The sequence below is a fragment of the Orcinus orca genome, chromosome 18 (assembly GCF_937001465.1).
Source record: "Orcinus orca chromosome 18, mOrcOrc1.1, whole genome shotgun sequence".
In the NCBI taxonomy this organism is placed as follows: Eukaryota; Metazoa; Chordata; class Mammalia; order Artiodactyla; family Delphinidae; genus Orcinus; species Orcinus orca.
Window position 1 is genome coordinate 33576664 of NC_064576.1, and position 16884 is coordinate 33593547.

The 16884-nt window shown below is 34.5% G+C and overlaps 1 protein-coding gene across 1 annotated transcript in view; it reads left to right on the forward strand.

Annotated features, from left to right (window-relative positions):
• The window catches only part of DACH1 (dachshund family transcription factor 1), a 414957-nt gene that overhangs the window by 266949 nt on the left and 131124 nt on the right, over positions 1–16884 (forward strand). The window contains exon 4 of the mRNA XM_004286289.4: positions 14944–15116. Within this exon, the coding sequence (XP_004286337.1) occupies positions 14944–15116 (173 nt within the window). The remainder of the gene's footprint in view (positions 1–14943; positions 15117–16884) is intronic.

Sequence of the window (16884 nt, forward strand, 5' to 3'; positions counted from 1 at the left end):
GTCTATGCAGAGTAAGCTGCTTGAAAATGTATTTTAGCACGTTTACCTGGTCTTAAAGCCTCCAGATAAATATAGAATTTAACTTGAAAATTTTGGAGTAAGAAAACAAAAATCATTAAAGTAAATGATATGGGCTATAGAGACATCTTCTACAAATAAAAATCATATTGCGTTTTATTTTACATGTTAGCAACTTAAAATAATATGACCATTTTATGGATTTGATAAGAAAAATAAAATCCTCCTCAGGCAAAATGAAGGATTATCATGCTCTGTGATATTATCAAGCTAAAGAAAATAAGTACTTTTTGCATGTATATATTTGGATGTACAATTTTAATAAGACATTCTGTATAGCATTGGAAATCAAAATTTTTATGGCATCATTTAGAAATTATTACCTACATAATATATATTGTTATTTTTGAAGTCAGTATTGAGGAATTCTAGTGAATATAAGAATTGTGAATAGTGAAGAAAAGTGAATAGCAAGAATAGTGGCTAAGGCTGAGATGTATTTTTACTGGTGCATATTTTTCAATGTCAGCATAGTAAACACTGTTTTGCTCTCTACAGATGTGTATAATATTCTATATGATAACAGTTATTGAAGGTGCTACAGAATAGTAATATATATTCTGCACAGAATAGAAGTAGCAATATATTAAAACACATTCCCAGATTAAATTTTTCAATAAAATAATAAAGCCAAACTTGTTATATTTCAGAAACCTTATTATTAAATCATGAATTTGGGGGGAATATTTCCTTTTTGTGTCACTCAGAGCATCCCCCCAACTTGCTTTCCTAAGAATTCTACATAACCCATATTCACTGGTAAGCTGTTACCTCCTATTAAGAAAGAGTAAATTATATCTTTTATGTGAAGACTTCCGAACAAGATACACATAGTGTTCCTTTTATTGTGGAAAATCTCTAGAGTGCATATATAAAAGGAATTAGTTTACAAGTCACTGGATTCAGATATGGGGAAGAGTATGCAGTATATCCTCACTCGATATAATTGTTTTGTCATGTCTGCCTCTGGAAACCAATTTGTTCTTCAGTCATCATCTTAGAAAACTCTAATGATAAAGAACACAATATTTTTTTTTCTATTTTATCAGTTTTCCAGTGGCATGAAATATGAGAATCAGGATTCTTGCCCTGGTCATATCAGTGTCGATATGGTGGATGACAGAACTTGGGATGATTATTCCTGATGATAAGTTCCTTTTCCTCCTTCTGACTATCTGATACATCACGTTAATCATATCTTTCCCCTGCCTAAGATGATGATCAAACTCATCATCCTGACATCTGAAAACTTTCATTCTCATCTCCCTACCCTACCTAATTCTTTCTGACTCCTGATGTGTTCCTAATATGTACTTTCTCCTCCAGTCAATTGAACTACCCACCTGTCATCCAGATCCACCATTCATGTTTGTCTTTGCTTCATCGCACAGTCCAGGCAATTCTCTCAAGTAAGTGTGCTCTGTGTGGTACAGTGGGAAGGATTTAGGACCACGGATCAGGCAAATAAGTGTGATCGAGTCCAGCTCTTCACCTGAAGACTTATGCGACCTCAAGCATTTCATTTTATCATCTTGAACCTCAGTTTCTTCTGCTGTAAAAGGAGAAGATGGTGCTTGATGGTGTTATCTTCTCAGCAAACTCTTCCCAATCTACCCTCCTAACATACATGCTTACACATACACACATATGTCATGTATATGCAAAAATTCTTTCATCCCTATATGACAGATATTTCATTTCATGTGTCATGTCACTTTATTTATTTGCTTATTATTTTTTCTACCCACTTCCCAATGAGAATATAAACTCCCTGAGGATATAGATTTTTATCTGCTTTATTCACTGCTATATTCCCATCGCTTGCAACATTGCCTGGCATGTAGTAGGTGTTTGATATATGTTAAAAAAATGAAAGAATGAATGACTTTTGTGTCTGTTTTGTACTACAACATTCTATGGTTCAAATATATACAGAAAAATAAATTGTATGTTGTGTAGTGATGTTTAAATATAATTTTTTATTCCTTGGCCTGTATACCATAATATTCTTGGCATTTGGTTCTCTTTTTATGATTATATGTTGATATTTTAAAAATTATTTATCTTCTATTTATATTTTTTCTATTTGCTATGACTGCATCATAATCTTAATAGTCTATGGTTTCTTCCCCTTTCTTTCCAAGATTTTCAATATGCAGTATTAACTTGAATCTTTGGGTAAACAAGAACATGAAATCTTTTTCAAGGCCAGAATTTAAACATATGTTAATATGAACCTGAGTAAATGCACATCATGGAGTGATTTTCAAAAATTATTTTCACAGTCAGTAGAGATTTGACACATTTAAAATTAAGCCTCTATTCTTAACACTTTAAAAATTTATTAGATTTGAAATAGATAACAATATATTGATATAAATATTTCAAATAATCCCACATAGTATTGACACACATAAACCATTAAAAACAAATCACTTTAAAATTTTTGCTTATAGCTGTGTCCATACAATAATTATAATTTTGTGAAAATAGTTCAAATATATAAGGTGCAAAACATATTCCAGATGCTTCTTTGTGAAAAGTAGCTTGTTATAGGAAGCATTAGAACAAAATTTCAAAAAAGAAGCTCTTGAGTAGTTAATTTGTTTTGAAAAATTGTTTAGCCTACTAACTGAAGTCTTAACTAGTTTTTTTAATATATTATTTTAATTAAGAGCAACATTTAACAAGGTGTATTTGCCCAGGTGTTAGGCCAGGTACATCTAAACGAGACCATCTGTGACTGTGGACGATGGTCCTAACATTCCATGTGAATGATGTGAGAGAATGTACATGATAGAACAGAACAGACTAGAAGTAGAAATGGTGCCATATTTTAATTTTGGAGGAGATATTGAAATTATTCAAGACAAGTTTTTGTGATCACAAGGGAAACTAACAGATCATTATAATTTTTTATTACAGAGTATTTTTGCAGTTAGATAGCTATTTATTGTTCAATAATTAAGGACCCTCTTAGAAGATAATTATTTTTAATAGGTAGAATTCTTTTTACACTGAAAATATTTAAAATACAATGGCTTTATTATAGATAAAGATAATTTGGGTAGATGTTATTTTTGTAAGTTCAAGATTTTTTTCTTTTTTTTTTTTTTTTTTTTTTGTGATACGCGGGCCTCTCACCGCTGTGGCCTCCCCCACTGCGGAGCACAGGCTCCGGACGTGCAGGCCCAGCGGCCATGGCTCACGGGCCCAGCCGCCCCGCGGCATGTGGGATCTTCCCGGACCGGGGCACGAACCCGTGTCCCCTGCATCAGCAGGCGGACTCTCAACCACTGCGCCACCAGGGAAGCCCAGTTCAAGATTTTTGAAAGTTTTACTTATTTAAGTACTTGAGAAAAGATGGTAATTTCATCATTCATCATTTATTTTTCAATAAAGCATGTGTCTTTTTGATATTGATGCTGAGAAAAATTGTTGAAGAAAAGAAAAATAATGAATATGACTGATTTATCCAAATATCAATCACCCTGTGTGGGCGTTTTTTTTTTTTTAATTAACATAAAACCTGTGTTTAGCATTCAATTCTGACAACTGAATCATTGGTTCATTAGTTTGGTCGAATCATTAAGTTGGTTGTATTCTCTCATATTTTTCATCGGTGACATTACGGTTATAACAATTGCACTAGATAATTTTTGAAATAAGAAATGAATAGGACTTCCCTGGTGGCACAGTGGTTAAGAATCTGCCTGGCCAGTTCAGGGGAGACGGGTTCGAGCCCTGGTCCAGGAAGATCCCACATGCCATGGAGCAACTAAGCCCGTGTGCTACAACGACTAAGCCTGTGTGCCACAACTACTGAAGCCCGTGTGCCTAGAGCCCTGCTCCGCAACAAGAGAAGCCACTGCAATGAGAAGACCATGCACCATCACAAGGAGTAGCCCTCGCTCTCCTCAACTAGAGAAAAGCCTGTGTGCAGCAGCGAAGACCCAATGCAGCCAAAAATAAATAAATTAATTAATTTTAAAAAATGAATAAAGATGTTTAAGTTTTACTTTATATTGACCCATGAGTGTTGATATTGTCAGAAAGTCAATCCTCATTTCAAAACACAGTTTCTAACTATTTCTCTTCTTCTAATTCACATTGTCATACCAATCTAAAAAAGCGTATTGTATCCATTTATTCTTGGGATAAAGATGAATGCTTTTATATTTAATTCCTGAATTGGAATTAAATTAGAAATAAATTTGTCCATATTACTACTCATCTTTCTAAGTATATTTTTATCACCAGCAACTGAAATTTTAGTGGTCATTTTGACCTTGAAAATCTCCTGCTGCGTCTGCCCATGAAAAACTGATGAAAAGTGCTTTGAATAGTATGTCTTCACTACATATAATGGAAGCTATGGAAAGAATGATTTGGTTTTGTATAAACAGTAGCTTTCAACACACCTGCCATCTGCATGTAATCTACCACTAGGATATAATATTATTTCTATGGCCCTTCAAATCTGCTGAGTTCTTTGTGATATGTAGTCCCTTGATTTAAAGCTGCATCTCTCCATAGTGTTCTTAAGGGGGACCTTGTAATTACTGGATATTACAATTATTTGTCATACTATAAGTTGGACTAATGGCACCTTTTCAAACTATGCTTAGTTGTGTCTATTTGGTTTTTTGTCTCTGTTCAGGCTATCTACCTAAGTCGTAGTTAGGATTGTTAAATCTTTAAATCCAATGATAATGTTCTACATTTATTCACTCAGTATTAATTGAGGACCCAACATCTGTCAGGCATTCATGTTGACCATTTTATTTAAAAGAATATTATAGCTTACCAGTAAGTGGGGAGAGTTGAAATTATAAAAATGCATTGATACCCATTAGTGTTAAGAACTTACTGTAGGAGTCATATACCTAATTTTGCTTATTCCTGCTCAGCTTCCTAGGCTTTATTTTTAAGTCATCCAGCTTGGCTTGTTTGGGCCTTATTCTGTGGCTTTCAGTAGAAATACACTTTTAGGAGAAATACCTTTATACTTTCTATACCCTCTTCAAGCATCATGGCTTAATCTCCCACTTACAAATCAAAGACATCCAAATCTTCCTCACTGGGCATCTGCTTTCCTTCCAAATTTCAATGCCATATTTCCAGTGCTTGTTGTCAGTCTAATTTGAGTGATTCTGAAATATCTCATATTCAACAAGTCCAGAATCAAATGGATTTTTATTCATAATGAAACCTGATCTTCCTCATAAAGGTGATTAAAAGCTGGTATTGTGAGTTCAGAATTCCAAGATCTAAATCCCAGGGCAAGTTTAATCAACTTTAATAATACTAATGTGGATCTATCTCAGAGGTTCTAAAGATTCATTGTGATAGTGCATATAAAAGCTGAACATAGTGAGTGACACACTGGAAGCAGATGATACATATTAGATATCATCATTGTCATCACCATTATCACCATCTTCATCGCATCATTAATAACATCACCGTATCCCCAACTGTTAACTAGATACTGAAGTTACCTCTCACATTTTACTCTTTTCATCTCCATTTGTATCCAAATGATTATCACATTCTAAGAAGTTTATTTCTAAAATATTAGACATATTTCCTATTCTTCATCTTCTCTATCTTTTATTCCAGTCAAAGGATAAGATTATGTGCATATATGCTATATCTATCTCTCTTTTCTGTTATAAGCTGGTCAAGGACAAAGGCTATAGCTTATCATTTTTTAATGCCACAGTGAAATTTATCACATGTGAATGTAAGAATTGGTCTGGGTTTGCAACTCTCGACTCAAAAACTGACAGAGTTAGTCCTACTTTGTTAAATGCTGAGGATACAGTGACGAGCAAAAGAGGCATAAGCCTGATCATTTGGTGCTTACGTTAAGAAAAGAAATGTTGGGTCTTTTACTTAATAACAATGGGAAACAGTTGAAGTCCTCTAAGCAGGGGAGTGACAATGTAAGATTTGTACTTAAAAGTAATGATGGTCCTGGAATATGATTACAACAGCAGAGAGAGAAACAAAGTAGAGATAAATCACATTGATGAAATCAACAGGAATTGGACATCCATGGCACACAGAGAAAGAGGAGGAGATAAAGATGATTCCTAGGTTTGTGGCTTATACAACTACCTGGTGATGTCATTCTTTGAGGCTAACCAGGTTTGGGGAGAAGATAATTTAACACTTAGATCCATGCATATGAGAAATATCAAAAGAATTCCATGAGCCTGTTATCCTACCTATAAGAGTTTTATGCTTTTTAGAAAATTAAATAGCAATTTTGGCTCAAGTGAGAAGATTTTTCAATTTCAACATAAATAATTTGAAATTGAAATGTTATATGAAACACTGGAAGTTAAAACTGATTTCAACTGACCATGAGCAATACTTAAATGTGAACATAAAATTGCTAATATTGTATACCATGGCTTTGAGTACTCTAGTAACAGTATAGAAAGTATATTAACTTGAAATTTTATTTGATGTAATTGTAACCCTATAGGGAAATTGCAATATCTTTAGAGTGGAGAATTTCTAGTTCATTTGTTTGCCTAATGGAAAAATAATTTGATGAGTTAAAATGGGAAGAGGTAGAAATTCATTGACATTGGCTATGAAAAAGGTTAAAAGATGCAGTTAAATTAACATGGATACACTATACCAAACTGCTTTATTCTGAAGAATTTTATGTATTTATTTTAGATTGGAAAGCTTAAATATGTTCCTAGTATTGTTATTTCTACACTGTCCGTAATAGCATTATACTTTAGCTGTAGAAATTAACCTATCTGTTGCAATATCTTAATTTCCACTGAATAGAAACATTTGACTCTTGCTTAGAGTCATCCATATCAACAAGACACCCAAATATTTAGTCAATACAATTAATGTAGCTACTATTTGTTTCCTATACTGAGTTCTATGTAACTATTTACCAGTCTGAGTCTGCATTTGTTTGTTTTGTTTTGTTTTGTTTGGGGGATCCATTTTACCTCGTTAACACTTAGAACATAGTGCTAATGAGTCCAAAGAAAACAACAGCATCAAAAAGCAAAGTGTTTCTGATATAATTATCTTTGTCTTCTCCACATTAAGTATTTAACCTTTTATCTTTATAGTAATGGCCTTCTTTCTTTTATTTTAAGTTCCATCAAAACTTTCTGGAATTTGGTATGAAATAAGGGAAAATATGTAAAATACTGTATTCTTTATATAATAATTTATTCTAATAACTTTCATGAGTTCAAAATCAAGGTTATTTAAATGGACACTGTTGTCTATTTTTAGTTTCCTAATTCTGTTCCAGTTTTCCATGATTCCTCAAAGATTCTCAGTGTAATTGTTTTTAATAATATCTGCCTGTTCTTCAAGTATCCATTTATGTAGCCCATCTGACATTAATGAATTGAACTTCAGCTCTGATTTTACAATTTGCTTCTTATTCTTGCAAGTTAGTCATTAGCCATGGCAAATAATATTCAAGCAAAATTTTAAAAATAAACAGTTCTGATTTCCAGTATTTCGTGTGCCACTTTGTGCAACAGCTTAACTTATGCTACTTTCAACAACACTGTGGAGTATGTAAGGCAATAGAAGTATCTCAACTTGATGAAATTTAGCTAATATCATAGTTCTGCTGAGTCCAGGGACACTGATAGCACCAGTATTATATTATCACTGGTATTATATTAATACCAGTATTATATTATCATATAAAATAAAATGTTTCAAAACAGTTCTGCATTCAAAAGAAAACAACACAGGTAAAATAGAAACCTCCTTGTATGGCAAGAGTTTTAAATTTCTAGTTAACAAATATGTAACACTCAGAGTTAGGTTTAGTTAATGACAGATAACTAAAGAAAATGCCTATTTCTGGGAAAGTAACATGTTTTCCTAAATGACTCATATTTATTGGCAGTGGGATAGTTAGAATTCATGACAATATTATTCTTTCTCTCTAAGAAAAAATAGCACTTCCAAATCAAACAGGATATGTGTGCAAATATAAATTTTAAACTCTGGAAATGGCCTGCTCTGTGGACATTATTGTGCAATACCAATTAGGAGGTGTTTGTGCTGTTTTCTTTGCTAAACCACTGTACTTAAACTGGAACATTTTAAATTGTTACCCAATTAATAGTACCCTTTACAGATTGCTTCTTCCTCATTTTAAAATAAAGCAATTTGATAAAGTTGAACCAAAACACCAGAAGATTTCAGTGTTTCTACTTGCTAAAGTAGATCACTGAGCTCAGATTGTTATCCAGAAAAAGATTTAAAAGATTACATTATAGTAATTCATGAAAGGACTGTTTCTCCTATTTATGCAAAGTACTAGTATTACTGCTGACGTTTCCTATCCCATTTTTTATTAGGGTGAAGTTTATCCTCTAAAAGACAATAACTTGTTTATTCTCACCTACCGCTGAAGTAACAGCTGAACATCTGTAGCATCTGAGACTAGTATTTACTTTTCCTTAGCAGTCTTGATTCCATTGTTAAGATGGCATTCACATCCTTCTAAGTGGTCTCCAATGGTATGGAGTAAATGCCCGCTCTTGCCATCATTTTCATTGTAAACGAATCTTGACAATGTCAGGTTCCCGTCACAGTCTATCAGTTCACTCACTAAACTGTGGTGTGACCGTTAGTCCCTTTGAGATTTGCCTCCTTTATCAGGGTCAGCCTGTGGGAAAATCTGAACAAATAGTTACATATCAACTAGGTATAAAAGATAATGACATTTAAATATACTTTTACTATTTTAATGCATGGTGGTTTAAAAGGCATTTCTTTTCTACAGATCACTTTAACTTTGTGTTTGATTACTTTACATGCACTCTGTCCAAAATTCATTAAAAAATATACAGTGGCCTTCTCTTTTGGAACCTATTACTTATTGGCTATGTTTAGGATTCAGTAATAAATGTAATTATTTGGGCTAGGATTTTAATCAGTACCACTGATATACATACCCATAGTTTTTTTTTTTTTTAATTAAAGAGAAACAGTAACAATATCCTTACCCAAAGCAGTTTTCATTTCCTTTCCTACATAAAAATTGTGTTCCAAAAAATGATCTTCTTTCTTTTATTAATGATTATCTCCACATTTAATCATTCTTTATTTTTTTATGTAATCTTTTTTTTTGAACTTCTGTCTCAATTGAAAAAGTTTCAGTTGATTTGTGAAATAACATTTCAAACGTTGAGCATTCATATTTCTTTCCCTTTCTATCAGTTTTTTACAGGAATCAGTTACTAAAATTCTACTTATAGTCATATTTGTTTTTGGTTCTACTGAATATGCTATGTAACAAGATATTAAATAGAAATTTTCCTCTGGTTCCACACAAGAACAAAAGGGACCAAGTACTTCTCAATTTAAAAAAAGTAAATACCAATCAGTACTTATTAATAGCAGCTGAACCAGAGTTGCTATCTTAACTATCACTCCAGACTCCACAGACGGTCTCTTCCTCCATTTATAAGAGGGGAAGACCAACACAAGGGAGGAGATTCGGAGAAAACATTGTAATGAAAAGACAGCACTTAATGGAGGGAGCTGTGGCTTAGTGATTCCTTTTTGAGAGTACTTCCTCACCACCAAGTTCAGGGAGAGGAGTTTCAAGAGAATTACTCAATGATTACAGATGCCTCCACCTCATTTCATAGCTGGATGTCTGCTTTGGTGTGAACTGCTGATCTGCTTTCTGTACAAGTTTGAGCAAGGGGAGAAAGAATTGAGGAGAGGTGACAGAATAGAGAGTGGACATCATCAGAACAAAAAGACCCACACCAGAAGGGCCTTAGTTTCAAGAGACCATGGCAGTTTGGGGAGCTTAGAAGAGCAGGAAGCTGCAGGAGATTTCCATTGTCAGGGACTTGTGCAGTTAGGAGGCTCCCCTGGAAGACCCCGTTAAATGATCATTACTTGGCAGGGAATACTTGGCATTTAGGCACCTTCCACCTGGGAGATGTCAATGGCCAATAGGCATAGCCATAGAAGCAACAGTGTGGGGAGGACTTGAGCAGGAACTGGTTGGATGGGAGACTTTCACCCTCCCACCCAAGAGAATAGATGGAAAAGCTGTCCAAGCCCCTCTGTCTTCCAGCTCCCTAGGCCCTAGGGCTGGCAAGTGGTGATGGAGATGAGGATGCAGAGAGTGGTGTTAAGTAGAATGGATTTTCTTATACTCAAAATCTGCTCAAGGTTATTAAGGGGCAGAGGTATGCCTTAACAGAGCATATCTGAAGGCAGTAATTAGAGGAAAAATTAAGCTAGTTTATATTTGTTATCCATCAGTTCTAACTGTTTGAGAACCTGTTTACCTTTAAAGTAGGAATGTCTTCAAAATTTAAGGGTTTTGGGCTCCCCTGGTGGCGCAGTGGTTGAGAGTCCGCCTGCCGATGCAGGGGACATGGGTTCGTGCCCCGGTCCAGGAAGATCCCACATGCCGCGGAGCAGCTGGGCCCGTGAGCCATGGCCGCTGGGCCTGCGCGTCCGGAGCCTGTGCTCCACAACGGGAGAGGCCACAGCAGTGAGAGGCCCGCATACCGCAAAAAAAAAAAAAAAAAAAAAAAAAAAAAATTTAAGGGTTTCTCCCCAAAGTAGTCTATTTCTCTGTTTATAACCTGATCCATCATAAAATATGTATCATAAAATACCATAAAAATATAAAATGGAAGGATACAAAATATAGTCTGAGCTCAGAAAAAGACTAAGATAGTCCACCAAGCTATTTACTTTTTCAGAACCTACGACTATGTTTTAAAGTTGGGGGTGCAGAGGATGTAAGCAGGGAACGTCCCATACCTATTCCTTATGAATCAGAATTTCAGTTACACTGAACCTTAAAATCACCTTGCTTGTCCCTGAGAAATACACATCTTTTACAGGAAAGGAAACCTAAACACACACAATTACTTTTTGTATATAAGTTCCATATATTTGCATATATAATTATAGATATATTCTTACTATCGGTATAATTAGGCAGAGTAAATAAACTGTTTCAGATTATATAAATGCATAATTAATAGCTTTTAGCTAGAGACAAAACAGGTAATCAGGTGTTCATTTCAATTTTTCCTCTTGTGTTCATGTGCCCACTTACATCTGGTTGCTGTAAGATGGTACATTTGTTAATTCTCACTCCACCAAAATCACACCATTGCATGAGGAGCTGGCCTTCCTGATGCTTGTGGTTACACTACTTAACTTCATCATGTAACAGCTGCCTGTGTGTTCTGCCGTCAGTCAGAGCACAGATTTATTTCCACCCGTGTAAACAGGTGTCTAGCCTGAGATTGTTCCCATGCTTCTCCACAATATGTGTTTAGGACTAGGTGTGGGAGATCCTCTCTCCCTTTAATCCTTACCTCCAACACATTGAAATATGGATATAGAGTCTAGATAATCAAACAGCTGGATGCGCTGAATCTTTTCATGAGCTCATGACCAATTTCCTTGGTTCAAAACCATTTTATATATTTATCAAATGTCTGAGTTTTTGCATACACATCTCTATCCCCTATTATAGAGTATGTTCTTTAAGGATACTAGGGCTAGATCAAGTTTGTCTTTTTATTCCATTGTAAAGTCAAAGAAATGGTAGGATTCTACAAGAATGGAAGAGGAGAAAAGAATCAATTATTTTCTGTTTCTCTGTAACTCTCCTTACCAACTGTTAGAACTTTTCTTATATGCGAAATCTGCTGTCTCCTGTAAGTTTTCATGCAGTCATAATAATAAGCTTTAATCTTAAAGGTGTATGTGTGTATGCATGTTTGTGTGTAGGCTCACACATAGATACTGGCTTATATCAAATATATTGGCTTAAACCAAAGCACTTGAAATTATACATTTAATAACTATGGGCATGTCTTGTTCTGAAGTGGCCTATTTTCAATACTTATTTATTCATGCTAATAGAGGAGAAGGATGTTATAAATTAAGCAAAACTCACTTACAACTGACTTGGTTATATATTGTATATTTTTCATTGATATAAGAGTGAAATTGAAGTATATTGGGAAAATGGCTTTTCCCGTTTATTAACTGGTAATCTAGATGTAAATAAAAGAAATTGGCTCAATTGGACAGAGAAACAAAAGTAGATAATAAGTATAAGCAGAACTCAAACTCAATCCAAAATAATGAATATGAATATTTTTCCCTCCTCCATATATTAGTTAATATTTGTTAACCTCAAAAATGCAATCTACTATGAAAATGTAATCCTTGGATATTTTAAATGAAATATAAAGAGAAAATTATCTATTATTTATAAATTTCCAATGCAGTTCCCATATTCAATAACATTTATTCCAAAGTGTTATTTCTATATCCAAATAGTTGGTGATTATGCTTTAACTCTTGTTTTAAATGATAACATAAAAAGTAAATATGAAAGGAAGAATTTTGCATATACTTTGATAAAGGCAATATAAAGTGAAAATGTTTAAAACGTTTTGTCACTGAATGCTTTCTTGACATAATATGTTCAAAAAATTTTATATACTTACAGCTTTTGCATGTTTGACTAGGACCTTGGTATAAAGCGTCAAAAAAGTCACAAGTAGAGAAATAAGCTGTATAAATTTGTGAATATAGAAGTGAACTTTTATATCATAGTGTAGGAGCAAGCTGGAGAGATTGCTTTTATGTGAGTCATTTCTGTATGAAGCTATAAACTTTTTTTTTTAGCCAAAAGCTGTCCTGGTTTCTTGTAAAATAATAAAGATATCCATTTTAATTGATTCTCTTCATTGTTTAATAAAATTGCTTTGTCTGATTGCTGAAGAATTTGAATTGAGTTTTCATTACCCACTTCTGAACAATTTACTCTAAGATCCAGACAGTATTGAGCTAATGAGTTTGAATTTATATTGAACCTTAACTGTCTTCCTGAAGTAAATGGAAAAAAAAATCATGGCAGCAACTAAGTATTCTTCATGAAAAACTATGTCTTAGAGATTTTACAATGAGGCTTTTAATAGAGCTAAAACATTTAAATTGGAGTTTTACCTACTTTGCTGTTTCTAAGCATATTATATGAAAATACGGTTTCTTTTCCTTTTTTAAGAAATGAAAACTCATAAGCTGACAGGGATATTACAGAAACTTTCTTTCAAGTGGGCAGTTTGTATAGTCAACAGATTCAGTTAAACAATAAATTAATGGTAAAATAATTTAATCTGAGAACATGCCTAAATTGAAATGATATATAAAAACCTTCCAAGGAGTACCCTATTAAGGTGTTTCAAGATCTGTTTAATCTGGGACGTGGCCATGATGTTGAAATACACGCCCTTAAAGGTACTGTTCTGACTTTGGCACCTGTATTGCCACCGTCATAAACCTAAGTTTCTCTGCAGTTGAAAACAAGAGATACATTTATTGATTCACACACATTTAATTTATTGCTTTGATATTATTATCTTTTGTAAATGATCTTTGTGTTCCCTGGAGCATGTCTAACCAAGCTGGGCATTTAATGATTCTATGTTTAGGATTTTCTGTGGAATTAAATTAGGAACTTTAACTCTGAAGGGTGACTGGGATTCTATTATACAAGGATGACTTTGGGTTCTATAACTATCAGTGTGCTTCAGTTCCAAGAAGTAATTAATTCTCTAGGTATATAATAGAATCTATTTTATATTAAGTTGGTTAGTCAAACAGGAGTAGACTTCACAAATAGGCTACCTGTTGTAAAAATGTTATTTTTCAGAAAATTTGAGACTGTATTTAAGAAATAGAAAAACAAAAGGAAAATATGGTTTAGGGGAAATTTACTTACTTGAGCTTATTTCCCAAGAAATCACTGAGCCAATCTCCAAATGTGATATATATTTTTTTCACATCTTTATTGGAGTATAATTGCTTTACAATGGTGTGTTAGCTTCTGTTGTATAACAAAGTGAATCAGCTATACATATACATATATCCCCATATCCCCTCCCTCTTGTGCGTCCCTCCCACTCTCCCTATCCCACCCCTCTAGGTGGTCACAAAGCACTGAGCTGATCTGCCTGTGCTATGCGGCTGCTTCCCACTAGCTATCTATTTTACATTTGCTAGTGTATATATATCCATGCCACTGTCTCACTTTGCCCCATCTTCCCCTTCCCCCTCCCCGTGTCCTCAAGTCCATTCTCTACGTCTGATATGCTTTTTAAAACCTCATTTCCAATTATTCATTAGAAGATTTGGAATAATATTGTATCCAAATAATTGATATTCATTCCCCACAGGCAGCAGTGAAGGTTCTTGGGAAAAGGAAACACTGTACTCTTCCCCACCCCAGGGATCTCAGGCTTCTGTTACCTGCCCCCGCATACCTAGAGCACTTAGCCTTCCAGTCAGTCATCCTCTCCGCCATCTTCAGCAGAGCCACCTTCTGCCAAATGGTACGATGGCATTTTTTAGCACTAAAAATGAAAGTTGCAAAGAATAAAAAAATCTAATGATCAGATAGTGAAATATAGGACATAGTAGATAGGTACACTACATTTAGACAGCTAAACGTGATAAAGAAAACCATAGTATTTTAAACAAGAATTAGACTGATCAGAAGAATAATGTAGCAAAGAACTGTTTGTATTAAACACAAATGAAAAGTGGTGAGTGATAAAACATGGCACCAAACTGGCTAGCTTTAAGCCTAATTTCCCTAAGTGATAAGTGGGTACTGTTGCATGCAAAGAGGACAAATATTTTTCCTTTGACTCTCATTATTAGAACATTTTATAATGCTTCAATTTTCAATGATTTATATCCTTAGCCATTTTAATTAATGAGATATACCATGTTTCATTGTTTTACTTGAATAGAGAAATGATGATATATGTGTATTTTTTACAGGACTGGAACTGCCTTTTATGATGATGCCCCACCCTCTAATTCCTGTCAGCCTACCTCCAGCATCTGTCACCATGGCAATGAGCCAGATGAACCATCTCAGCACCATTGCCAATATGGCGGCAGCAGCACAAGTTCAGAGTCCCCCATCCAGAGTTGAGACATCTGTTATTAAGGTAATTGTTTAATTACATGATTGATTTGCCTTAAGCCAAAATCATCTTAAGCCACCATCACTCAATCCATTTTTCTTACTCCACAAGTAGTTCTAACTCTAAAAAGCTAAGCGATAGTGAATAGATTATGAGAAAAAAAAGTCACTTATAGTAATTAGAACCAGGGGTACAGTATTTAGGCAGTATTAGGCTAACTTGAAGTTCTCTATTATATCTACTAAGGGAGAGATGAACATAGCATTTTAAATGATATACTTCAAATTGTGTGTATGTGCTTATATGCATGGTTGTGTTTGTGTTTGTGGGTATGTGTGTATGTGTGTGTGGTGTTATGAGCCATAAGGTGTGGGAAATGGTATCTGATTTGTTTTCAGAAGACCAGAAGGGTTAAATTATGGTTCTGCCACTTAACTAGCTGTGTCACCTTGGGCATGTAGCTAAATCTTTCTGATTATTTCTACACTAAAAAAATGCGTAATACAGTGTGGGTGTAAAAACTAAATGAAATAATAAAATTGAAATTTTTTGTAAATTCAAAAATACACAGTAAGTGGAAGATAACATTACTGTTATACAGGTATCACATATGTGTATATATACACACTTCTCTGGCTCTCTCTGTATATGTGTGTGTGGGGGGTATGTGTATACTTTTAAATATGTGTGTGTGTATACTTTTTCATTCATATTATTTTATAATGTATATTTAAATCAAAGTACTTTATTTATTTATTTATTACTGGAGTATAATTGCTTCACAATGCTGTGTTAGTTTCCACTGCACAACAAAGTGAACCAGCTACATGTATACATATATCCCCTCCCTCTTGGACCTCCCTCCCACCCACCCCATCCCACCCATCTAGGTCGTCACAGAGCACCGAGCTGAGCTCCTTGTGCTATACAGCAGGTTCTCACTAGCCATCCATTTTACACATGGTAGTGTATATATGTCAATCCCAGTTTCCCAATTCATCCCACCCTCTCCTTCCCCCTCTGTGTCCACCCATCCATCCTCTACTTCTGCGTCTCTATTCCTGCCCTGAAAATAGGTTCATCCGTACCATTTGCATTGTCAGAATAGATTATTAATTTTTAAACTAAGTAAAAGATACCTCATGCTGCATTATCCGTATTTGACATAATTATTATCTTGTTTTTCTGAATATAATACATGTGAGTTTAGGGGAGTCTCTGGAGCATATTTTACATAAAAGGCCTTGTTACAACTCTTATTCATTGCTGGTGGTAATGCAAAATGGTATGGCCATTTTAGTAGATGGTTTGGTGGTTTCTAATGAAACTAAACATACTCTTACCCTACAACCGTATAATTTTTATCAAAAGGAGTTGAAAATTTAGGTCTATACAAAAATTTGTCCATGGGTATTTATAGCAGCTGTTTTCATAATTGCCAAAATTTGGAAGCAACCAAGATGCCTTTCAAGAGGTGACTGGATAAAAAAATTGTGTACCTCCGTGTGCAATGACTTTGTTGTTTGCCATTTGTGACAATGTGGTTGGGCCTGGAGGGTATTATACTTAGTGAAATAAGTCAGACAGAAAAGACAAATACTGTATGTTTTCACTTATATGTGGAATCTAAAAAATAAAACAAATGAACAAATAGAACAGAAACAGATTCACATATACAGAGAACAAACTAGTGGTTACCAGAAGGGAGAGGGTTGGGAGGGAGGGTCAAAATAGGTGAAGGGGATTAGAGGTACTGAACTACTAGGTATAAAATAAGTAGGCTACAAGAATG